This window comes from Ochotona princeps, chromosome 29 (genome assembly GCF_030435755.1).
Source record: "Ochotona princeps isolate mOchPri1 chromosome 29, mOchPri1.hap1, whole genome shotgun sequence".
In the NCBI taxonomy this organism is placed as follows: Eukaryota; Metazoa; Chordata; class Mammalia; order Lagomorpha; family Ochotonidae; genus Ochotona; species Ochotona princeps.
In genome coordinates, this window is record NC_080860.1 from 3,970,944 (window position 1) to 3,997,140 (window position 26,197).

General features: G+C 54.2%; 1 protein-coding gene across 1 annotated transcript in view; it reads right to left on the reverse strand.

The window, feature by feature from the left end:
* CFAP251 (cilia and flagella associated protein 251) overlaps positions 1 to 20,234 on the reverse strand; it is a 35,553-nt gene extending 15,319 nt beyond the window's left edge. The window contains exons 1-9 of the mRNA XM_058657002.1: positions 20,052 to 20,234; positions 19,112 to 19,519; positions 14,694 to 14,834; positions 12,826 to 12,935; positions 7,091 to 7,202; positions 6,826 to 6,906; positions 4,489 to 4,566; positions 3,379 to 3,429; positions 1,808 to 2,001 (exon numbers count right to left, since the gene is read on the reverse strand). Of these exons, the coding sequence (XP_058512985.1) occupies positions 1,808 to 2,001; positions 3,379 to 3,429; positions 4,489 to 4,566; positions 6,826 to 6,906; positions 7,091 to 7,202; positions 12,826 to 12,935; positions 14,694 to 14,834; positions 19,112 to 19,519; positions 20,052 to 20,234 (1,358 nt within the window). The remainder of the gene's footprint in view (positions 1 to 1,807; positions 2,002 to 3,378; positions 3,430 to 4,488; positions 4,567 to 6,825; positions 6,907 to 7,090; positions 7,203 to 12,825; positions 12,936 to 14,693; positions 14,835 to 19,111; positions 19,520 to 20,051) is intronic.
* Between the last annotated feature and the right edge of the window lie 5,963 nt (positions 20,235 to 26,197).

A 26,197-nucleotide genomic window follows, 5' to 3' on the forward strand; every position in this document is an offset into this window, starting at 1 on the left:
AGGCTCAGAGAAGTCAGCACATGTGCTCAAGACCCATGGTGTGCCAGATTTAGCAAATACCACCATAGGACGCTGGGTATACAGGGCACCGCCCCTTAATGTAGGTATATCATTACACCTGGTAACCCCATCATGGTTCCTTAAACATAGCCAGCCCAGATGCGGTAGGCATTTGGGGACAAGAAGAGCTCTCCATTGGCCCACTCCCTGACATCATGTGGCAGGCAGGGGAACCCAAAACGCTTCACAGGAAGATGTGGCTGAGAGAGCTATTCCAGTCACTGCGGCCAGAGGCCCTGTTGCCTGGCAAAGCACCTTTCCTCTAGCCTGTGTCCACCCTCCACAGGTCTGTTTTCTTGAGACTGACATGATGCTCGTCAGTGGGAGAGGGTGTGGGTGTGTATTTTCTCTTACATAGCATAGGGATTAAATGAGTTTTCTGATTAATAAGCCAGGCAGGTGGGTATGGTAATTGGCAAGTGCACCTTTCACTGCCCCCTGCTGGCCAGAAGCAGCGTGACCGGCTGAGCATCTTGAGTGCTGAGAGGTGTCCCAGGTGCCAGCCAGCTGGTTTTTCCTGACCCTGGGGAGTGGAGACCCCAGGCTTGGTCTTCACTGGGTCCTAACCCTTGGCTCATCAAGGGCTCACCGTGGAGGCCCCACTGTAGGCCTCTGGGGTCAAGGGTCGCCCAGTGAGGATAGCAATCTGCTTTCACTGTGTGAAACCCTGCCAGACCTCAGGGATCCTCTGTGCTGAAAGACAAGCAGCTGAAATGGGAGGCTCTGACCACAGGGGCAGAGCCTTGTCTGCAGGCATTTCAGGTACTCTTCTGGAAAATTCTGTAACACAGGGATCACTGGGGAACAGCATACCTCAACAATGTTCTCTCAAATACAGGGTATGTAGAATTGAGGGGTACGGGGTCTGAGGTGATGCCCTAATGGTGAAATCCTCGCCTTCCAAGTGCCAGGATCTCAGATAGGCATACGTTTGTTGCCTGGTTGCTCTACTTGCCATCCAGCTCCCTGCCTGTGTCCTGGGAAAGCAGCAGAGGACGGCCCAAAGCCTTGGGACCCTGCACCCGCGTGGGAGACCTGGAAGAGTGTCCTGGCTCTGGCTTTGGATCGGCTCAGCTCCAGACATTGCGGCCACTTGTGAAGTGAACCAGGAGGCAGATCTTTCTGTCTCGCCTTCTCTCTGTAAATCTATCTTTCCAATGAAAATAAATAAATCTTTTTTTAAAAAAATTGGGGGGTGGAGTGTGGTAGTTTAGTGCCTAAATGCTTGCGCCAGGATCCCATATGGGCGCCAATTTGTGTCCCAGCTGCTCCACTTCCCATCCAGCTCCCTGCTTGTGGCCTGGGAAAGCAGTTGAGGACGGCCCAAAGCCTTGGGACTCTGCACCTGCGTGGGAGACCCGGCAGAAGCTTCTCGCTCCTGGCTTCAGACTGGCTTAGCTCTGGCAGTTGCGGCCACTTGGGGAATGAATTAGCAGAGGAAGATCTTCCTCTGACTTTCCAATTAAAAAAATCTTAAAAAACAAATTGGGTATGTAAAAATAAGTCTAGTATTGAAGAAAGAAAAAAAATACTTTGTGTCACCAACACAAAAGAATTTTTAATGATAAAGCACACCTGTGATTTTTAAAAACCCAATTCCTCCAAACCAGACTATAAACAGAAGGAAATCCGCCCCCACCCACAATCCTGGCTCTCGCTTCTTTCCTCCACAGCAACTGGCACTCCCCAGGAGGATGCCAGACTTGGGCAACACTTGCGTGTGTGTGCTGCATGCTGGGCCGGGTACCTGTCGACAGTGGTGAGCACGGTGATACCCTCCCTCTGCAGGTGCACCAGCTTGCATGGCTTGATGTAGGGTGAGCCACCCGAGCGCTGGACATCCCAGACCACAAGCTTCCCTTCCATGGTCGCCGACAGGATTTGGGTCAAATGCAGGTGGAATACCGACTGGCTGAATTTTCCCACGAGCTTGTTGAATGTCTGTTTCGAAAGACAGGTTCTGTGTCACTGCTGGTCATGGATATAAAGCCGTGTGAAGGGCGCTGGCTGGCACGTGTTCACCAAACGCACTTAGTAGCTAATCCCATCTGCTCAGCTTCTCCTTTGGAAGTGGTAGCTGCTGTCTCTTGTGAGCAAAAGCCTGCTCTGGCTGTAAAACACAAAATAATCCCCAGGCTCCTCTGAACCCAGAGATCATCAGGGGCTGGCATCATGGCCTAGGTGGATAAGCCACTGCCTGCGATACTCTTGCCCTGAATGCTGGTTTGAGTCCCAGATGCTCCACTTCTGATCCAGCTCCCTGCTAATGAGCTTGGGAAAGCAATGGAGGATAGCCCAAGCGGGAGATGTGGGTAGAGTTCCAGGCTCCGGGCTTTGGCTTGTTTCAGTCATTTCGGGAACAAACCAGCAGATGGAAGCTGTGTGTGTGTGTGTGTGTCTGCTTATCAAATAAAGATCAACTTTTTATAAAAAAAAATATCAGAACCATAACTCAAACCCACACACTCACATGGCAGCCTAACTCCTGTGCTAAATTCCTGTCCCCTAAAAACATATCTTCTCCTTTCTTTTTTTTTTTTTAAATATTTCATTTATTTGAAAGGCAGAGTTACAGAGGAAGGAACAGATAAAGAGATCTTCCATCTGCTGGTTCATTTCTCAAATGAATGCAATGGCTGGAGCTGTGCCAGCTCAAAGCTAAAAGGCAGGAGTTCCTTCCGGCTCTATTATGTGGGTGCAGGGACCCAAGTACTTGGGCCGTCCTCCACTGCTGTGCCAGGTGCATCAGCAGGGGGCAGGGCAGGAAGCAGAGCAGCGAGGACTAACTGCAGCCTGCCTGGGATGCTGGCCCCACAGGTGGCCTGTTAACCTGCCATACCACATGGATCCAAGTAACATTTAAACTGTTTCCCAATGACTTCAGTTTTTTTTTTTTTCCAAGATGTATTTATTTTTATTGTTAAGGCAGATATACAGAGAGACAGAGAAGATCTTCCACCCGCTAATTCACTCCCCAAGTGTCCACAAAGGCCAGAGCTGAGTCGATCCGAAGCCAGGAGCTTCTTTCTGGGTCTCCCATGCGGACTCAGGGTCCCAAGGCTTTGGGTTGTCCTCGACTGCTTTCCCAGGACACAAGTAGGGAGTTGGATGGGAAGTGGAGCAGCTGGGACACAAACTGACGCCCATATGGGATCCTGGCACGTTCAAGGCGAGGACCTTAGCCACTAGGTTACTGCGCTGGACCCCCCAGTGGCTTCATTTTAAGAGATTCAAGGAATAGCCACCAGGACTATTCCTTATACACACAGTTCTTTCTCCGTAAGTTCTGACATACCAAGGGCTGACAGGCACACTCACTTTTTCTGTTAGAACTGGAGCACTGTGCACAAGTGTGTCTTTCTCTTCATCCTGATAAGACAGAAAAAAAAATCACTATTAAGACCAGACTCAGTTTCCAGAAGAGGAACTGCATGAAAAACCAAACTAAGACACCCACACACAGAGCCAGAAATAGGTCATTTCTACAGGTAAGAGAACCTGTTGTCCACAGGAGACACCTAAACGCACCCTGAGAGAAAAGCAGGCATGTGCAAGTGCCCTGAGCAAGGTTGACTGTCTAGCAGTGGTCAGTGCAAATCTGAGCGTGACATTCACAGGGCTTCGAAAGTGTGATGGGCACCCACCCAAAGTAAGGAACATGATCATGTGCTCTGGTTCTGGCTGTGAGATGAAGTGCTGGCCCTGCCACGGCGTGCCCCTGCCAGCCCTGGCCGGCTCTGGGACATCCTCATCACCCATGGAACCTGGGGGCCGGCTGCATGGGCAGCACTGTGCTGCTGCCTGTGAGGGTGGCACTGCATATCAGCTCCAGTCCCAGCTGCTCTGCCTCTGATCCATCTTCCTGTAGCCGGTAAGGTGACAGAGGACAGTGCAAGCTCCTGGGCCCTGCCACCCACCAGCGGCAGTAAGTTGAGCTGCTGCTTGGGATACCCAGATCCCATCCTGCAGTGTCTAGGATCGAGTCCCGGTTACGGTCTCCCATTTGATATCCTGTAAGGCTCCAGGGAAGAAGTAAATGGTAACCCACCTACTTGGGCCCCACACCCATGTGGGAGACCCAGCTGAAGCTCCTTCCAGCCATGTGGGGAGTGAATCAGTGTATGGACGATCTCCCTCTCTCGCTGTCTCTGGAACACTTCCCACTCAATAAATAAATATCTGAATAGATACATGCTCAAATAAATATTTACTTCTTAAAAAACTAAACAAATATATTCATCTGCTCTTGATTTAATGTACTAATTCCCATCGGGATAAAATTAGTACTATAATCAAATGGAAACATTTTAATATTTAATCAATGTCTCCCTAAGTAGATACTATGTAGAGTGACAGTGATAAAACAAGTCAAAGAGTGAGCAAACACTTGTCTCCACATTTAAAACAAGTCAAGAAGGCTCTGCTTACCCAGGAATAATAGATGACTTGCGTTTTACTATTGCTCACCAACTCCTTGTTGTTTGCGGGGTTAAAGGTAACATAGTTCTGAAACATATGCAGCATGGAAATTTTGTTTTGTTAGAATACAATTTCTGACACGCCTTGGTTAAACTGAGCATTAAAATAATTTAATGAAACAACTGAGCAGGGATATAAAATGCAAAAGGCACAGCATTTGATAAGCACTGAGAACTGCATTAAATACTGGTTGCGACAATAAACAGGGTCAAATATGTTCCCTTTCTAGTCTGATTGATTCATTGTCTGTAGATTGGAATCAGCAACAGTAAGACAGAATTTGCCAATGGCCATTACTTTGTGCCCTTTTGGACAGAGATGTTTATATACATTTAAAATATATTTATTTTTGGGCCCAGCGCGGTGACCTAGCAGCTAAAGTCCTCACCATGAAGGTGCCAGGATCCCATATGGTCACCGGTTCTAATCCCGGCAGCTCCACTTCCCATCCAGCTCCCTGCTTGTGGCCTGGGAAAGCAGTCGAGGACGGCTCAAAGCCTTGGGACCCTGAAACTATGTGGGTGACCCTGAGGAGGCTCCTGGCTCCTGGCTTCAGATCGGCTCAGCTCTGAAAGTTGTGGCCATTTGAGAAGTAAATCAGCAGATGGTAGCTCTTTCTGCCTCTCCTCTCTGTAAATATGCCTTCCAATAAAAATAAACATATCTCTTTTTTTAAAGATTTATTTATTTTATTGAAAAGGCAGATGGGGCCCGGCGGCATGGCCTAGCGGCTAAAGTCCTCGCCTTGAAAGCTCCGGGATCCCAAATGGGCGCCAGTTCTAGTCCTGGCAGCTCCACTTCCCATCCAGCTCCCTGCTTGTGGCCTGGGAAAGCAGTTGAGGATGGCCCAATGCATTGGGACACTGCACCCGCGTGGGAGACCCGGAAGAGGTTCCAGGTTCCCAGCTTCGGATTGGCGCGCACCGGCCTGTTGCGGCTCACTTGGGGAGTGAATCATTGGACGGAAGATCTTCCTCTCTGTCTCTCCTCCTCTGTGTATATCTGGCTGTAATAAAATAAATAAATCTTTAAAAAAAAAAGAAAAGAAAGAAAAGGCAGATGTACAAAGAGGAGGAGAGACAGAGAGGAAGATTTTCCAACCGTTGATTTACTCCCCAAGTGGCCGCAACGGCTGGTGCTGTGCTGATCACAAGCCAGGAGCCAGGAACTTCTTTCTGGGTCTCCCACACGGGTGCAGGTTCCCAAGACTTCGGGCCTAAGGCGAGAACCTTAGCTGCTAGGCTACTGTGCTGGGCTCAATAATAAATCTTTTTTAAAAAGAAAGAAATACAGAAGAAAGAATATAAGGTCAGTGGGTCACAATAAAAAAGGCAAAGTCAAGGGAGCTGGCATTGTGGCATAACAGGCAGAGGGCTTGCTCTGTGGCGTAACAGGCAGAGGGCTGGCGCTGTGGTGTAACAGGCAGAGGGCTGGTGTTGTGGCGTAACAGGCAGAGGGCTGGTGTTGTGGCGTAACAGATCGGGTGCCATCAGTGACGCCAGCATCTGTGGGTGCTACTGGAGCCCCAGACGCTCTGTTTCTGATCCAGCTCCCTGCTGATCCACCTGGGAAAGCATCAGAGGATGGCCCAACAGCTTGGGTCCCTACACCTGTGAGGGAGACTCAGATGAAACTCCTGGCTCCTGGCTTTGGGCCAGCCCTAGTGCTCACTGCCATCTGGGGAGCGAACCAGTCGGTGGAAGATCTCTGTCCTTCTCTCTGTAGCTCAGCCTTTCAGATGAATAAATAAATCTTTAAAATAAACAGCCTAGGTTACATGTAATTAGTCTCAGAAGGAGAGGAAAGAAATGTGTTACAAAGGATGTTTAAAGAAGAAAAATGACTGAGAGTTTTCCAAAATTGAGTAACGTGTCTCCAGTTCAAGAGACCTTGAAGAGGGGGTAGCACTGTGGGGTTGCGGGTAAAGCTGCCTTTTTTGGTGTCTGCATCCCACAGGGACACTGGCTTGAGTCTCGGCTGCTCCACTTCCTATCCAGCTCCCTGCTGAGGCACCTGGGAGAGCACTGCAGGTTGGCCCCAGTGCCTGAATTCCTGCCGTCCAGATAGGAGACCCAGGGGAAGCTCCAGGCTCCTGGCCCCGCCAGGCCATTGCAGCCATCTGGGGAGTGAACAGGTAAATGGAAGATTTCTCTGTGTGTGTTTGTCCCTCTGTGCTACTCTGCCTTTGAAATACATAAATATATATCTTAAAAAAAATAACTCTACTGCACTAAAACAAAAACTGAGCTGGGCTCTGGCCTTGGCGTGACTTGGGACTGTGCTCACCTGGAGGCCATAGTCTGCGGGGAGCTCCAGGGTACAGGCTGGTGTTTCCACTGCTAACGTCCACTTCCAGATGCACACCTTCTGCAGAGGGCAGCGGAGGGAGCATGAGACGTGCTTTGCTGTGATGTTGTCGCTGTGGATGCCCAGCTAGAAGCCCTGACCTTGTGGGGTGAAATCTGGTCGCCTCTGGAGACTGTCACTCACTGAGACACTTCTGACAGCTCGGCCAGCTGCCAAGACCACCCCCGGGTGGGGGCCCCCTTACCTGGGCTTCAGCATCAGAGATGGTGGCCAGGTACTTGGCGTCACGGGTCATGGCAATGGCCCTGATGCCGTTCCCGTCTGGGCAGCTGTCGAAGATGGTATGTACGGGGATGCTGCGGGACAGGAAGGGGCAGGAGGCCACTGGCTCACAGGGGCCCAGCGGGGCTGAGCTCAGCTCACACCTCCCCAAACACCACAGCACGGGAGCCCTGTGGACTACAACACACAGGCACGCAGAAGAACAGAGCAATTATGCCTGCTCTGGCACCGGGGGGCCCCAGGAACATGAAGCTGGGTGCACGTGACTCCACACTGGGATTCCATTGGCAGGAGTTGTCCAGCATGGGCAGCTCCATGGAGACACACAGAGGAGCAGGCATCAGGGTTGGGGACGTGTGGGTTTCAGGTGACTGCTCGGTGGCATGGAGCCTCCTGGGGTCACGAGAATGTTTCTGAATTGGGCAGAGGTGATACTCCACATATTGTGTGTGGACTAAATGCCACTGACCTGCACACTTCAAAGACAGCTAACTTTGTGTATGTGAATTCCACCTTGCTCAGTGGAAGCCCACCTAGGTGTTAGGGGCGAACTGGTGGCCCCTGTCCTGAGTATTCCCCTCTACTGGGCTGTGGTCCCATGCCAGGCACTTTGCAAACACAAAAGAAAGAGTAGAGAGCGAGTACTTGGCCCAGCAGTGTGGTTAAGACCCAAGTGGCCCACCCTCAAGGAACTGGGTTTGGGTCCCCAGACTTGACTACACACTGCAGGCTTGTATAGACCATGCACAGCAGCAGCAATGGTTCACGCATATGTGTGCCTGACACTCTCACAAGAGACCTGGAAGGAGTTCTTCCCATCAGCCCTGGCCCAGCCCCAGCTGCGGAGGGCGTCTGGGGAATGACTCAGCGCACGGGGGCTCGCTCTTTTTTTTGTCTCTCAAGTAAATGAATAAAAATGTTTTGACAACAATGAGTGAAATATGGGGGAGTGGCCAAGCTTGGGTGAGAAAATAAATTGGGCAACCACATACACAAGGAAAAAAAAAGACATTTGAATGTGTATGTAAGGGTGAGTGTGTCCACTGGCAAGGTTTCTTTGGCGAACCCCTCCAACTGGACCACTGGTCTCAAAAACCCCAACCACGGGGAAAACCACAGGATGTGGTCTGACCATGGAGTGCATGAGTCAGAACTGGGCCTCTTCAGTTGCTGAAGAGCACACAGGGGACAGCAAGCCCAGATGCACAGGGGGGACATGACAACTCAGTGAGGCCTGCAGAGGACATCTAGGACCAGGGAGGGCAGAACAAATTCAACAACTCCCTCAGCCAAGCTTTGACAGCAAGTACCTGGGTGAGCGGATACTCTAAGGTGGACTATGTCAGCCAATGGACCTTGGAAGGATTTCTTCAACCACAGAGCAACAAAATAAACACCAGCTCAGAACTATCAAAACAGTACTGTGTAAGACTGTCCTACATGATGCTGTGTGACAGTATGTGTGACACTACATGTGTGTGTAACAGAGTCAGACACCGTGTTGACTATATGTGTGATACCGAGTATGTATGTTAGGCACTGTGTGTGTAAACGCCTGGAGGACCAGGCTCTGGAGATGGAGTTGGGTGGGGCAGGATCTTCCTTATGTACTCGCCACAGTTTAGGACTGTACACGGCAGATACGGTGTTGGAGTCCTCGCACAGGAACAGAAATGGGCTCGATGGGTCCCATCAGGGTCACCTCAGAGTCCGGGTCCCCGCTGAGGACCACTCTGATTCACAGTCATTGGGAAACTTCTTCCCCAGTTTCCCAAAGGCAGCTTCATAATGGCTGGATGCAGCACAAGGAAGCCTCAGTGGAAGGTGTATCTCACCCTACAGATATTTAGATTCAAGCACGCAGCAGGTGGTCAGTTGGACTTGTACCACTAATGTTATTTATGGTAAGTTGGCTCAGTTTCTTACGAACATGAGGCTTGAAACAAAGCAAAGATAAATTTATTTATTGGAAAAACAGAGTTAGAGAGAGAAGGAGAGAGATAGAGAGCTCTCTCTCTCCATTGGTTCACTCTCCAAATGGCCACAATGACCAGGGCTGGGCCAGGATAAGTCAGGAGCCAGGAGCTTCCTCCAGGTCTCCCGTGTGGGTGACAGGGGCTAAGGCCTTGTGCCATCTTCCTACTTCCCCAAGGCATTAGCAGGGAGCAGCCAGCTCCGGAACCATCATCCATTTGGGATCCAATGTTACAGGTAGAGGCTTAACCTGCTGCACTAAAGCACTGAGCCCCAAAACACATGACCTTTTTAAAAGAATTTAAAATATCAAAGTCTCACAGATTAGATTTGCATGTCTCATTTACAACATGTGGTTGCTGTAGATTTGTGATTTTAAATTAAAACAAGATTAGGTGTATCAACAATATCAGACCACTTAGCAGAACTCACGATTTGTCCAATTCATGCATAAACTACTACAGTCCAGAATTTCTTAAATAGTGAAACATTTGTTTAGCATACTAAAAAACTTAGTATGAAAAACTTACAGATGAAACAGTATATTCAATTTTTAAATGTACTCTGAAAAGGAGCTAAGCACCAAATGCCTTGATGAGAGTGTCCGTGCCAGAGTGCACGTGGGGGTAGCAGAGATGGCTGGGGAGTCTGGACGCCCAGCACCCACGTCCGAGACCTGCATTGCGTCCAGGGCTCCTGGCTCCAGCCTGACCCAGCCTCAGCTGGCACGGGCATCCAGGGAGTGAGCCAACGGACACAAGACCTCTTCCTGTCTCTCCCACTCTATCATTCCATCTTTCAAACAAATAAATCATCTTTTAAAGCATTAAGATAATTTACTTTTGTATTAGAGGCTTCAAAGTGAATTTTTTTAAATCAGTGGATGACTGGATAAATCAAACATGCTCTGGCCACAGTGGAACCTGAGTCAGGAATCAGAGATGAATGAGGCGCAGCCCCACACTCACAGCAGTGCGTCAGACAAAAGGCTGCGTAGCAGAGCAGCCCGCTGATGTGGCAAACTTGCAGATTAATGTGACAGAGTTCACAAACCCTCACTCCCAGCGCGCAGGCTCCAAGCCTCGCAGCTGTGCCCTGGCACCCCTGTGACCCACACTGGAGTCCCGACTCACACGCCAGCCCCTCTGCGGCCAGTCTAGTTCTTGGCACAGTTGGGAGGCAGCAGGTGATGGATGGCCTGAGCACTTGAGAGGAACAGGGGCAGGGGTCCTGTCACCTACATGGGAGGCCCTGATCAAGCTCTGAGCACCTGGCATCAGCTTCACCAAGTAGTGGCTGTTGTAGGAGATTGGGGAGTGAGCCAGCAGCTGGCAGAGTTCTCTCTCTCCTTCCTTTTCTACCTTTCAAACAAATAAAAAGGAGAAACCGGGCAAGGAAGAGAAGCAGGGACAAAGTCATCAGGGGTTCACATCCATCCAGAACCCCAAACGTGACCTTGTTGGGAAACAGATTCTTGGTGTCATTAACTAAGTGACTGCAGTGACCCCCAAATCCAATATCCTGCAGAGAAGCAGGGCGGCGAGGGAGGAGAGTAGGCAAAGGGTGGGAGAGGGAGACAGAGAGGGAGAGACAAAGGGAGGGAGAGAGAGACATATATTGAAGGAGGTGGTGGAAAGAGAGATACACATATATAGAGAGAGGAGCAGTATCGGCCACACAGGAGAGACACGGACTATCCCAGGCTCACAGAGAAAACCAGGCCTGCGGCCTCCAGCAGCAAAGAGGGAAGGTCCCTACAGATTTCCCCACGCTGTGGGATTTTCCATGGTAGCCAAGCGTGTGAGAGAGAGCACACGAGTGCATGGGGTCCTCGGCCTCACGGCCATCCCAGGCAGCCTCACGTCGCCCAGCAAGCAGCTGGCAGCTCTTTAAGTCACTGGGTCCTGCCCCCTCCGCCTGTGCTCACTCCTCCCCTCAGCTCCAAACTCTTCAGGTCACTGGGCCCTGCCCCCTCTCCTGCTCACATGAACCCCACAGTCTACACTCCTATCTCTATACTCACTTTGCCCAGCATCACTGGCGGAGGGGAACCTCGCACTGTTGGGGCCACTCAGGTTCACACTCTTGTCCTTGGCTCAGCCTCCCAGAGTGAGACAACTTTTCTCGTCCACTTTCGCTGACCTCTGTATGCTGCAGGCTCAGCGACCACACCGAGCTATTGGCCCCATGCCCTGACCTCCTCACCATGTCCCCCAGCTGCCACAGAGCCCCTGCCCAAGCTATCTGTGCCGAAGGAGCTGTTGACAAAACTTGCAAATGGTTGAACACCAACCCTTCTGCAAGATTAAAAAAAAAAAAAAAAAAAAACCCTAGGGCCAGCCCTGCGGTTAGCCAGGTAAAGCCACCACCTGCAGCCCTGGCACCCCACATGGTCACCAGTTTGGATCCCAGATGCTCCACTTTCCATCCAGCTCCCTGCTCATGTGCCTGGCAGAGCAGCGGAGGCTGGTTCAGGTGCCTGGACTCCGGCACCCACGTAGGAGACTCGGATGAATTTCTTGGCTCCTGGCTTAGGCCTGGCCCAGCCTCAGCCATTGCGAACATTTAGGGAGTGAACCAGCAAATGGAAATTCTATTTCTCTCTCTTTCTTTCTTTTTCAATAACTGTATCTTCCAAATAAATAATCTTTTTAAAAAATAATAAGCAATATAAAAAGGAAAAAAAAAAAAAACCACAGAGGGTCAAATTGCCATCAAAGCTCCCGGACGCTTCCTGTGGCTTTTGGACTTGTGCTTTGGGATGGGTCAGGGTCCCGTGGCTGGCTCACACCCTGAGCTATGCTGCCTGCTCCACTCTGCCTGAGACACCCTGGCTGAAATTACACGACAGCACTAGATGCCAGGATTCCAGCAAAAGGGGGAGAGGGCAGCCTCCACTGAGTCAGGCACTGCATGCAGGAAGGAGCCACACAGGTGCAGGTACAGGGAGCAGGACGCACATGCAGTGCCTGAGCGGGACTCCAGCAGTCATCTCCAGCCAGAGACCCCCCAGCACCTCCCTGGCTGGCCCCTGCCACGTCTGAGCAAGAGGCACTGACCCATGTGGAGGCACTGCCTGCACTGGGGGGGTCTCATCATCCAGCTGCTGAGTCAGCCTATCAACTCCCCCCTCCCACACACACCCCGCAGCCCTCAGAGCCTTCGAGGTCCTCAGAAACGAGGGGGATGGGGCCAGGACACGGAGGGACCGAAGAGAAAGCTGGGGGTTGGCGGCACAGCAGCCTTGTGTCTGATCTCAGCTTTTCTGTAAACCCGAGACGCCTCTAGAAACCATCTCTGAATCAGACGCAGGGACAGAGGGGAAGCATCGTAGGTAGCAGAGAGAGGTGGCAGGGAAGCTGCAGGGCCAGCCTCTGGCCAGTCCTGACACAGCCAAGGAGAGGCGCATCAACCACAGTGCGGGGGCAGCTTCAAGTGCAGGTGGAGGCCCTTGGCAGTGACCACCGAAGAACGACTGGCCTACAGACTGGACAGGGGTGCCTGCCACGGTGAGTGGGAGACTTGCCATCGGGTTTAAACTTAGAGCTCGTGGGAGCTGGGTCAACACAAGTCAGCCTCCTGCAGCTGACCCTGCAACACCAACAGAAGGACTGTCGAAGTGCCGGCATTGCTGCCCGAACTGGGAAGACAGAGAAGAGAAGGAAAGAGAGAGAGAGAGAGAGAGAGAGAGAGAGAGAGAGAGGAGGATGGTGCCCAGCCTACCCTGTGAAGGAGTCCCAGATGATGATGAGGCACCCTGGCCCCCTGTCCGCTGTGGCAATCCAGCGCCTGTCTTCACTGACACACAGGCAGGAAATGACGTTCGGGTGGCCCTGTATGGACACAGGCAGGGAACAGCTTTCAGATGCCCCCTGCCTTGGGCCCCAAAGGCAGAAGCTGGGCTTCCCCCTCCCATTCCCCAAGGAGCCTGGAGCTCCTCTCAGGGTCCTGGGGCTGAGAAGACAATGAATGCTACTGGCCCCTTCCTGTCCCACGGCCCTGACCCAGGGGTCTCTCCATCTCCTGGGAGGCAGGTCTGCAAACACATGTCCCCATGGGGTGAGACTGACTCCAGCTCCCCAGCATCCTCCCGCGCCCGGCCTCCTGTCTTCACCCCACCCACTCAGCCTAAGCAGAGGCTTCTGCTCCCCCAGCATTTCTGGCTGTCTCGGATCCCTCATTTGCATGGTCACTTGTTTGACTGAACATCCACCTCCCTGCTATGCTGGAGGCTCCCATGGGCACGATCTAGATCTGCATCTTGTTCCTGACCTGACAAGCACCAGAACCTGAACGAATGAGCTAATGAGCACATGGCCAACGCTGCTCCCAGCCACCTGACCCTGTAAGGCTGCCCACTTTTGCGCACATCTGCTCCACACCTGCCCCGCTCCCACTGCTGCTGCCATACTCAGTGATGCAGTTGATCAACCTCCTGCTGGCTGACTGCTCTCCTGCTTCTGGCCTTCCATAACATGTGCTGGACCCCAGGCATGGTGCTGAGTACTGGTTGGGGCCTAGGGGAACACTCTGTGATGAAGGCTAGCACTGTGGTGTACAAGGTTAAGTCACCACCTGCATCCCCTATGGGCACTGGTTCAAGCCCTGGATGTTTCACCTTGATCCAGAGCTACGCTAACGCACTTGGGAAAAGCAGTGAAAGATGGCCTAAGAGTTTTGGATCCTGTCACCTATGGGGGAGACCCAGATGAAGTACCTGGTCCAGCCCTGCCCATTACAGCCTTCTACAAAACAAACCAGTGAATGGAAGATCTCCCTGTCTCTCTAACTCTGACCTTCAAATCAATCAATTTTTAGAACAAAATTCTGAGATGGGAACAGGTATTTGGTGCAGCCTGGCTCTTCCTGTGCACCCTGGAGTTCAAGTCCTCACGTCCCGGGCACATGTGTGGGATACCTGAATGGGGTTCCATGCTCCTGATACAGCCTGGCCCAGCACCATATATTGCAGGCAGAGACAGGGAGCCAGTTCCTCGTGCTGCTGCCAACAAGAACTCCCTCCAAATGCACCATATATTGCAGGCATTTGGGGAGTGAATAAGGGTGGAAGATATTCTCTCTCTGTAACTGTGCCTTTCAGAACCAGAAACAAAAGCTCTGACATTGGAAGGCCCTACAGGGTACATGTCAATGTGAGGGTGCCCTGGAACTGCTCACCAGGCCACCAGACCAAGCTTCCACCCCTAGAAGTGGGGTGTCTGAGTGAGAAGTGTCCCCACAGTCTGGCACTGGGGACACAGGGAGAGGTGTGGAGTGAAGTGACACGGACATGCTGAACACACACATGTCAGGAGACAGACAGCTGTCGCTACATCACTGCAAACCTCACTTTGTCCTAAGACAGGCATCTTGACACCCACTTTTTGGCTTGGTGAATGTGCAGCCATGCCCTGTGAGGCCTGGATCATCACAGGGCATGTGTGTGGTGCCAAGAGGCAGAGACAGGGGGCCAGTTCCTCATGCTGCTGCCAACAAGAACTCCCTCCAAAGCAGGGCTGGACCAGAGCAAGACGGGTCCTGGGCCAAGTGCAGGTATAAGCCTCCTCCCTGGGGGAAGACAGGGTACCCACCTGGAGGTGGTACTGCTTGTTCCGGAAGGTGTTGTAGATGACCACGGTGTGCGCACACACGTATAGAAGGACCCTATGGCGTTCCTCGTGGATGTAGAAGACAGGGAGCGAGCTGTTCCACCCGTATGTCCAGGTCATGGTCTGGAAGATAGGGGGACACCTGGTAAGGGCCGCATGGGTGCTGAGTGTGATGGCAGTTGCAGGGCTCCTGGGCAGAGCGCCCATGAGGGGGTGGGATGCAGGGATGAGTTTACATCTGGCATCAGAGGAGCCTCATTGTGGGGCAGGCACCTGCCATGACTCTGTACGCAAGATGTGCCTGCCACAGGCAAATCCACGAGACAGGAAACAGGGCAGGGACAGAGGCACAGCAATGGGGAAACATTCTAGAATCAGGCTGCACAGCTCTGAGATGCGCCATGAGCCGGTCACGGGGTGAGCTTCATGAAGATATGAAGAAAGCATGGGTACATCCAACGGCACAGCCACCACGGGGCGGCAGGAGGTCACGCCCCCTTGTGGCTCTGCCTGTGAGGGTCAGAGACAGGAAGCAGGGCTGTGGAGGGCAGGGGAGAGACAAGGGGAGCAGGAGGGAAGGGTTCTAGAGAGGGAGCAGGTGGGGGCTGCCGTCCGAGGAGGCAGATGCACTCACGCTCCAGATCTGCACCCCCACACGTGTCCAGTCAGCGAATGTTGTGACTATTTTACCACAACATGAAAAGAAATGTAAAGAGTCAGCCTAAAACAGCATGTGAAATATTATCTGCATTTAAAAAGCAAATTTTGGGCCCAGCGGCATGGCCTAGCAGCTAAAGTCCTCGCCTTGAACACGCCGGGATCCCATATGGGCGCCATTTCTAATCCCGGAAGCTCCACTTCCCATCCAACTCCCTGCTTGTGGCCTGGGAAAGCAGTCAAGGACAGCCCAAAGCCTTGGGACTCTGCATCCGTGTGGGAGACCTGGAGGAAGTTCCTGGCTCCTGACTTCAGACCAGCGCAGCACCGGCTGTTGCGGTCACTTGGGGGGTGAGTCATTGGAGGGAAGATCTTCCTCTCTGTCTCTCCTTCTCTCTGTATATCTGACTTTGCAATAAAAAAAAGCAAATCTTAGCAAGTAAGTGAAGCCACCACCCACAAACCAGGCATCCCTACAGGTGCCAGTTCATGTCCTGGCTGCTCCACTTCCAATCTGACTCCCTGCTAATGACCCGGGAACACCATGGTGGATGACCCAAGTCCATACAGGAGACCCAAATGAAGTGGGGGGCCCAGCCCTGGTCGTTGCAACCATCTGGGAGTAAACCAGAGAACAGAGATCTTTCTCTTTTCCTCTCTCTTGGTGACCCTGCCTTCCAAATAAAAATAAATAAATGTTTTTAAAAAAGTGTTTCCACAGAGCAAGCACAACACAACTCTTGCCCAGGACCCAGGCTGCATTCGGGAAGTGGAGACAGCGGGAGGGCCACGGGAAACTCACCAGACTTCTGCTTCAGGGTTTTGCTGTGTTTTTCCGATTTTTTAAAAATAAAATCTCTTCTGTGATAATATAACAACTGTATACATATTGGGCGGGAGTTGGACACTGCAGTTAAGCTGTTGCTTGGGATGCCTGCCTCTCAGACTGGAGCCCTGGGGTTCAGGCCCAGGGAGGCAGAAGGCAGGCTCAAGCTCCTGGGTCCCTGGCACCGATGAGGGAGAGGAGGACTGAGTGCCAGGCTCAGAGCTTCAGCCTGGCCCAGGCCTGGCTGCCGCACACCTCTGGCTGAGGGTTGAACAGGCAAAAGGAAGATCTCTCTATCTCTCTGCCTTTCAAATCAATACTTTTGAAAAAATTATACCTACAGATCAGCATGTGATATTTCGCTACATGTACATGGTATAATATTCAGTTCTCTTTAAGCCTAAAAAAAATATCTTTTAAAAAATTAACGAGTGGGGTTGGCACCGTGTGTGGCCTGTTAAGTCACCTCTTCCGCTGGCAGCCCATCTCAGAGCGCCAGTTTGAGTCCCAGTTGCTCCCCTTATGTTCCAGCACCCTGCTGACATGCATGGGAAGGCGACACATGACAGTCCCAGTACCTGGCCTCAGCCCCGTCCAGTCCTGGCCACAGAGGCCATTTGGGGAGTGAACCAGCAGATAGAAGCTCTCTGTTGCCTCTCTTTGTTTGGCCCTTTTTTTGCCTTTCAAATCAATAAAGATAAACATTTTAAAAGCTAGAACTGAGTCAATTGCCCAGTTATTTGAATGCAGTAGTACTGAAAGCACTTGGTGAGCCCCCCTGGAAGACAGAAACAAGATCTGGGCAGCTCTGCATCTTTGAATGTGACCTCGGCCAGGCTGGAATACCAAGTCGCACACAGAGCAGACGCCGCGGTGGACTGCCCTCCCCCTCCTTCCTTCCGTGCCTTGCCATTCCCATCTGCTCGCTCCTTGTCATGTGGGTTTCTATTTAGGTCTCGTCCCATGTGGGTGTGAGTGGTAGAATTATGGAATCAAAATCGTCTCAAGCTGCAACCTCTAGGAACAGGATTCTTTAATATTTGGTTGGTTCTTCAAAGCCAAAGTATTCAAAAAAATTGTTCTTTTGGGAAATGTGCTAATCCTCATGGCATCCTCTTGTTCATCCGGGAGATCACGTCACCATTTAACAAACTGATTCTCCACATCAAAGATCCCTGAAGGCTAGAAGCCTGGCTTGTGTCCTTTGGCAATCAAGGTCACAGCAGACCACTGTGCGGTTCTCACGGTCACAGCACACGCTCACGGGACTGCCTGCCCCGTCGGTCTTTTTTTAAACCACTGGTGATCTGCAAGTCAACACTTCACTGTCTAAATCAGCCTCACTGTTTCATGATGTTTCTCAGACTTCCAGCCCTGAGCACAGGCTGGCTGCTTTGTTTCCTGCCTGGGAGCTGACCCCACAGTCATGTCCATTTGCTCTGAGCTCCTGTAGGTCTGCGACCTGAGGCAGGGATGTCAGAGAAGGGAGAGGTGGGAGTATGTTCAGAAAGGGAACTGATCAAATTAAAAAGAGGTGGACAAACTACAGGCACCAACGATAGAAATCTTCCAAGACAGATAAAGTGAAAATAGACATTTCGCAGAAATCCACCATATTTCACTGTCTTAGGACAATGAAAGTTAAACATAAGCTGTGTGTGTGTGTGTGTACACATCAGCCTGCAGCTCACACATGGGTGAGTGCATGAAGGAAGGTCAAGTGAGACACAGGTGGAACAAACTCTCACCCAGACCCCAGGGAAGCGGGAGCGGGGCAGGAGTGAATGAACTTCTGCCTTCCTCAAACCTGCCCCAGAGGGCAGAGCAAATACACGCCACAGGGAGCCACGTGTGCATTCAGGACACAGGTTTGTACCCAAACTCACCTTCTAATTCCACTTCCCACAAATGCTGCAGTGCCCCCATACAAGATGGGTTTTCACAAAAGAAGAGATGATGAAGAAAGTCAAAGAAAGTGAAAGTACAAACTCCAGGAGTGAAATCAACTCACAAAGGGTGTGGTTGTGTGGGGAGTCAGACTAATAGCTGTGGCACCTTGGAGGGGACAGAACAGACTGCTGGCAGAACAAGGCCAAAGCCTGCCCAGGTCCTGCAGCAACTGGAAGCTACTGGACAGAACCTTGGGCCAAACCCCCAGCAAGGAGGCGGTTAGCAGCCTGCACGTCCCCCCTCAGACCTGGCCCCAGTCCAGTCCTCAAACGCCCCCTAGTGCACAAGGACCTGCATGACCTGGCGTGTGTCATTCAGAGTCAAAAGCAAGAATCTATAGGGAAAGAGAAGAGCAAGAAAGAGGATGGATTCTGTCCCACAGCCTCAGGGAGGAGCAGATGAGGAAGGAGAAGAGTCCTCCCCACCCCTCTCGTGCTAAACCATCCTATTTTTATTCCCTCCAGGCTGTGGGTCTCAGGCACACTTTGGCAAAGGCAGTCAGTCTCCCACATGCCACCTGATGCTTCTCCCCGTCCTCCCCTCTCCCACAGCTTTCCCTCTGCCAAGCGGGGCTTGAGGGGCTTGGAGAGACAGCTGCCCAGGTGAAGGTGGCAAAGGGGAGGAGTTTGTGACAGAGAGAAGGTGGGAGGAGAGGAGAACAAGAGGAACAGCAGGGAAAGAGGGCAAAGAGGGGGGCAGTGGTGTCTGGGGAAGCGAGCCGGAAGCCCAGGCAGCAGGCTGGCTACCCCCTCTGCAACAGACCAACTCTGTCTGGAATTTCCTCCCTGCCCAGCGGCACTGTTCAGGTTCATGTTCTGTCACACATGCACATCCGACTGAATTGAGAAACTCTAGCCTTCTGGTGTTCTCTCCTCACCCCACCACAAAAGCGCCAACTGCATCAGGCTCCCGGGCACCGGGGTGCGGCCAGCGGCTGAGGGGAAGCCCAAGCCCACGTCTCACTCACCAAGGGGTGAGCCTCCAGGCTGGCCCTCTTCTGGAACAGCGCATCCTCCGTGGAGGTATACACCTGGGACTGCCTGGAGGCCGCCAATTGGCTCGGGTGCCCCCTGACATCTTCGTACGGGGAGTAGGACACGCGCTTGCTCCGTCTCTTCTCCTTTCTGGGTGTGGCTTCCTCAGCTCCTGCCCTGGACCCTTCTTCCTCTTCATCTTGGGGTACCTGCTTGGTCGGTCCCTCCAGCCGGCCTGAGGAAAGCATCTCATATTCACCGACCTTGTGCTCCTCCTCCGAACTGCTCGACTCTAAATCCAGATACTCATACTGAGAGCTCGAGTGTCCCCGAAGCTCATACGGGCCAGAGTCCTCGGACTCGAGTGAATGCTTCTTTGCCTTGCTAGCGTTGTGGCTTTTCTTTAAAAGAAAGAAAGGAAGAAACATGGAGAGATGCTGATTCCAGTATGCTGTGCACCTCTAGCTCCCTGTCCTTCTGTCCCCAACCAGCTGCTCAGATCAGCCCTGTGTGGCAACTACAAAACGCCTTTCAAAGGAGACCGAGACCTTCTGTGCTTAAGAAGTCACAGTTTATCAGTCCAGGTCCTGAGGGACCCGTGGCAGGACTCTCCCTCTGCCAAGGACCCTCGCAGGTCCTTAGACCGGGAGAAGTCTGTGAGAAATCACTAGTTACCTCACCACGCTGACACTGGGACAGGAACATGACTCTGGAGGTCAGTTACGTGCACACCTCCTCCAGGCAGCCTCCTTGTCCTGAACTAGGCCTGGCAGCCCCTCCTGGGGCTCAGCTCCGGACCTGCCACCCTGCACACTCTAGGGCACTAGACGGTGGGTGGTCTTGTGTTCCCCCCCACCACCCCAGCCCAGACACCGCTCAGCACCCAGCTGATGGTTCTGAATGGAGGGTGAGTAACTCACAGCTACTACTTACCCAGGAAGTGCCCACTATGGCCAACTGAGAGTCAGAAGTCACTTTTTCCAACTGGGCTCGGTGGCGGTGGCGGTGGCGCTTCACTCTGGTCTTCCTCGGTATTTCTCCAGCCTCCTCCTCACTCTCCTCTTCATTCTCCTCTTCACTCTCCTCCTCCTCCTCTTCCTCCTCTTCCTCTGCCATGTCCTTTTGCTCCCCCTCTCTCTGCCCACTCTTTGCTTCTAGACCTTCCTCCTCTTCCTCCTGTGTCTCCCCCACCTCCTCTTCTCCCCTCTCCTCCTCTTCCTCCTGTGTCTCCCCCACCTCCTCTTCTTCCTCTCTCTTCTCTTCTTCCTCCTCCCCCTGCCCACCCTTTCCTTCTCGGTCCCTCTCCTCTTCCTCCTTTGTCTCCCCGACCTCCTCTTCCTCTTCCCCCTCCTCCTCCTCTTCCTCTTCCCCCTCCTCCTCCTCTTCCTCTTCCCCCTCCTCCTCTTCTCTGGTCTCCTCTTCGTCTCTCTCCTCCCCCTCCCCCTGCCCACCCTTTCCTTCTCGGTCCCTCTCCTCTTCCTCCTTTGTCTCCCTGGCCTCCTCCTCTTCCTCTCTCTCCTCTCCCTGCCCACCCTTCGCTTCTCCGTCCTCCTCTCCCTGAGACCACCTCCGCACTGCTGGGCGCTCGTCTTCTGACCCCTGGGGCCTGTCTCCTACTTCTTCGTCGTCCGCATCATCTTCCTCTGCTTGGGCTTCTGTAAGCTCTGCTCTTTCTCCGGGAGGGTTTCCTTCGGCATCTGACATCCTCTGTGGAGTCTCCTTGGGAGAAACACCAGCCAGGATGATCTGCAGGGCCCGCCGCCCCAGCCTACTGCTGGGACGTGCCACACCGGTGTCAGCCCTCTACATGGCCCTGATGCTGCTCTCAGGAACGCCGGGCCCACACCTCAACAGAAGCTACAACAGGGCCTCTCTTTCTATGGGATTAGACTCTTTTCTTTTTTTTTTTTTTAAAGATTTTATTATTATTGGAAAGCCGGATATACAGAGAGGAGAAGAGACAGAGAGGAAGATCTTCCCTCCGAGGATTCACTCCCCAAGTGAGCCGCAACGGGCTGGTACGCGCCGATCCGAAGCCGGGAACCAGGAACCTCTTCCGGGTCTCCCACGCGGGTGCAGTGTCCCAATGCATTGGGCCGTCCTCCACTGCTTTCCCAGGCCACAAGCAGGGAGCTGGATGGGAAGTGGAGCTGCCGGGATTAGAACCGGCGCCCATATGGGATCCCGGGGCGTTCAAGGCGAGGACTTTAGCCGCTAGGCCACGCCGCCGGGCCCTAGACTCTTTTCTTTAAACATTTATTAATTTCAGAGAATTGGGAAGAGGGGAAGGAGGATGTGGGGGAGAGGATCTTCCAACTGCTGGTTCACTCCCCTAAATGACCACAATGGCCTGGGCTGGGCCACACCAAAGTCAGCAGCTCCATTTGGATCTCCCATGTGGGTGGCAGGAGCACGGCCCAAAGCCTTGGGACTCTGCACCTATGTGGGAGACCTGGAAGAAGCTCCTGGCTTTGGACCAGCCCAGCTCTGGCCATTGCGGCCACTTGGGGAGTGAATCAGCAGACAGATCTTTCTGTCTCTCCTCTCTATCTGGCTTTCCAAAAAATAAAAAAATTGAAATGTACTCTGGGGTGGGTGTGGACACAGAGGCAGCAGGACCGGGTGCCTGGGTTCAAGTCCCGGCTCTGCTGCCCATTCCAACTTCCTGCAAATACACACCCTGGGAGGCAGGGGGGATGGTGCAAAAATGTGGGTCCCTGTGACCCCCAGGAGATATGACTGAGTCCTGGGCCCTTGGTTTCAGTCTGGTCGAGCCTGGCAACTGTGGTCATTTGGAAAGTGAACCAGATGTTTAGATCTCCTCTTCCCCTTTCAAATAAGGATTTTAAAGCAGGTTAAAAGTGGGATTTGTAGCCAGCCTTCTTGGCACTGAATCCCATTCCCAGCATCCACCTGTTCGCTCTATAAACTCACACCCTAAATGTATCTGCAGGAGGAAAAACACACACCACCTTTTCCAGCACAAAACTGCTCAATCCCAACGCTGTTAACAGAGAGCTAACATCAGCCAGGCCTCCGACTACCTCCCAACAAGCCAGAGTGGGACGCGCCAAAGGGTGAGCAGAGCCCGTGCACCTGAGAGGGGTGGCCGCGGGGGTGCAGGGTGGGCTCTGCAGGGGCAGGAAGCACGGACACTCCCACCCCAACCCCTTCAGATGTCAGCTTTCCCGGGGCCACCTCAGACCCGGCCACCTCAGTCAGATGAGGGCTCACCCCGGACCCAGCCCACCTCAGACCAGGCCCACCTCAGACCCGGCCACCTCAGTCAGATGAGGGCTCACCCAGGACCCAGCCCACCTCAGACCAGGCCCACCTCAGACCAGGCCCACCTCAGACCAGGCCCACCTGAGACCAGGCCCACCTCAGACCAGGCCCACCTCAGACCCAGCCCACCTCAGACCAGGCCCACCTCAGACCCGGGCCCACCTCAGACCAGGCCCACCTCAGACCAGGCCCACCTCAGACCAGGCCCACCTCAGACCCGGGCCCACCTCAGACCAGGCCCACCTCAGACCCGGGCCCACCTCAGACCCAGGCCCACCTCAGACCAGGCCCACCTCAGACCAGGCCCACCTCAGACCAGGCCCACCTCAGACCCGGGCCCACCTCAGACCAGGCCCACCTCAGACCAGGCCCACCTCAGACCAGGCCCACCTCAGACCCAGGCCCACCTCAGACCAGGCCCACCTCAGACCAGGCCCACCTGAGACCAGGCCCACCTCAGACCAGGCCCACCTCAGACCCGGGCCCACCTCAGACCCGGGCCCACCTCAGACCCGGGCCCACCTCAGACCAGGCCCACCTCAGACCCGGGCCCACCTCAGACCAGGCCCACATCAGACCCAGCCCACCTGAGACCAGGCCCACCTGAGACCAGGCCCACCTCAGACCCAGGTCACCTCAGACCAGGCCCACCTCAGACCCGGGCCCACCTCAGACCAGGCCCACCTCAGACCAGGCCCACCTCAGACCCGGGCCCACCTCAGACCCGGGCCCACCTCAGACCAGGCCCACCTCAGACCAGGCCCACCTCAGACCCAGGCCCACCTCAGACCACGCCCACCTCAGACCGGGCCCACCTCAGACCAGGCCCACCTCAGACCAGGCCCACCTCAGACCAGGCCCACCTCAGACCAGGCCCACCTGAGACCAGGCCCACCTCAGACCAGGCCCACCTCAGACCCAGCCCACCTCAGACCAGGCCCACCTCAGACCCGGGCCCACCTCAGACCCAGGCCCACCTCAGACCAGGCCCACCTCAGACCAGGCCCACCTCAGACCAGGCCCACCTCAGACCCGGGCCCACCTCAGACCAGGCCCACCTCAGACCAGGCCCACCTCAGACCAGGCCCACCTCAGACCCAGGCCCACCTCAGACCAGGCCCACCTCAGACCAGGCCCACCTGAGACCAGGCCCACCTCAGACCAGGCCCACCTCAGACCCGGGCCCACCTCAGACCCGGGCCCACCTCAGACCCGGGCCCACCTCAGACCAGGCCCACCTCAGACCCGGGCCCACCTCAGACCAGGCCCACATCAGACCCAGCCCACCTGAGACCAGGCCCACCTGAGACCAGGCCCACCTCAGACCCAGGTCACCTCAGACCAGGCCCACCTCAGACCCGGGCCCACCTCAGACCAGGCCCACCTCAGACCAGGCCCACCTCAGACCCGGGCCCACCTCAGACCCGGGCCCACCTCAGACCAGGCCCACCTCAGACCAGGCCCACCTCAGACCCAGGCCCACCTCAGACCACGCCCACCTCAGACCGGGCCCACCTCAGACCAGGCCCACCTCAGACCAGGCCCACCTCAGACCAGGCCCACCTCAGACCAGGCCCACCTCAGACCAGGCCCACCTCAGACCCGGGCCCACCTCAGACCAGGCCCACCTCAGACCAGGCCCACCTCAGACCCGGGCCCACCTCAGACCCGGGCCCACCTCAGACCAGGCCCACCTCAGACCAGGCCCACCTCAGACCCGGGCCCACCTCAGACCAGGCCCACCTCAGACCCGGGCCCACCTCAGACCCAGGCCCACCTCAGACCCGGCCCCACAGTGTGAGCACCACCCACGAAGCACCCTGCCCCGCCACGAGGCTAGGGAGCCTCATCCCAGCCCCTGGACTTTCCCATAAACATCCCGCCAAACTTACAGAAAACGCTGACTTCAGTTCGCAACGGACCAGAGCTGTCCGGCTGCCTGGCCACCTTCGGTCTGCAGCTCCCGCTTCCTCCTCCACACGCTCCTTGGTAACGGTTGCCACCCAAGCTTTGTCCCCATGGCAACCGGCAGGTTTGCCGTAAAGCGAGTGGGTGGTCACGTGCCCAGGCCTGGCAGGCGAGGGCCGGCAGCACGGGGTGAGGTTCTGCCCCCTTGGGTTCCTCCCGGACTCTGTCCCACTCCCACGACCTCCCCACCATCCCGGGAAACTGCGGCCGCCGCCATCTGCAAAGTTTGGAGGCTCTGAAAGGGCGAAGGCAGAAGGGTGGATGGCTAGCCAGTTCCCCTCACCTGGACACCCGCCCATCTCGGGCACCAGGCCTTCCCGTGGGACTGAGCATCACGGAGGTCATCTGCGTGACCTCGCTGCTCTCGCAGGGCCCTTCCGGTCATTCCGCTTGCTCACACCGTGAGAGACAGTGATGGTCGGCGGGGAACTCAGATGGCAAGAGCCATGCGATGGCTCCTGAGGCTCTACCGCTGCAGGTGTGGTCACACCAGGAGGAGACAAGGGTCCCACACGCCCACCCCACGTCCACCGCGGTCAGCTGATTAACATGCACATATATATTTTTAAGAATCAGGAATGAGTCGGTTGGATGGTGCAAGCCATTTATTATGGTCTAAACTTTAAAAAGAAGTTGGCAGTGAGGACGGACACACAAAATGAGTGGCAAGCAATGGCAAACATCTCAACCATGGCTGAGAAATAGTCACCAGTGGTTCCCCAGGCCCATTTTGAAACCCTCTGAGAGCTCAGTGCAACGGCTCAATGGCTAAATTTTCATCTTCCAAGTGTCGGAATCCCATATGGACGCCAGTTCCTGTCCCAGCTGCTCCACTTCCATCCAGCTCCCTGCTTGTGGCCCGGGAAAGCAGTTGAGGACGGCCCAGAGCCTTGGGACCCTGAACCCACGTGGGAGACCTGGAAGAAACTCCTGGCTCCTGGCTTCAGATCAGCTCAGCTCCAGCCATTGTAGCCACTTGGGGAGGGAACCAGTAGGTGGAAGATCTTTCTCTGTCCCTCCTTCTCTCCAAAATCTGATCTGCCTTTTCAGTAAAAGTAAATAAATCTTAAAAACAAACAAAAGGGGCCCCGTGGCCTAGCGGCTAAAGTCCTCGCCTTAAACGTGCCGGGATCCCATATGAGCACCGGTTCTAATCCCGGCAGCTCCACTTCCCATCCAGCTCCCTGCTTGTGGCCCGGGAAAGCAGTGGAGGACGGCCCAATGCATTGGGACCCTGCACCCGCGTGGGAGACCCGGAAGAGGTTCCTGGTTCCCAGCATCGGATCGGCGCATACTGGCCCGTTGCGGCTCACTTGGAGAGTGAATCCTCGGATGGAAGATCTTCCTCTCTGTCTCTTCTCCTCTCTGTATATCCGGCTTTCCAATAACAACAAAATTTTTACCAAAAAAAAAAAAAAAGAAACACAAAAATCCTCTGAAAAGAAAAAAGAAGAGCGACGAGGAACCCAGTGTCTGCCAGCAGTGACTACAGGCTGGGTTCTGGGTCAGGCTAGAAGCAGTCTGCAGATTGTTTGCCACAGTGAAGGGGTTTGCTGCCCTCTGGTGGCTCTCAGAGGAGGAAGCCGCCAGACTGCTGTGCTGTGGTGATGGGAGCCGGGTGGCCCTGAGGGCCCAGCGGGATGGATGCACAGAACTGGCCCAGAGCTCTAAAGCAGCCCAGCCACAACGCAAAGGGAGGTGTGGTCCAGTGCCGGCTCAGGGCAGGGCCCATCTGTTCAGCCTGGCTGTCAGTGAGAATACCCCTAACCCATCCAGGCTTTGGTTTGCTAGGGCCTCAAGAGACGCAGCTGGTGACAACATGACCG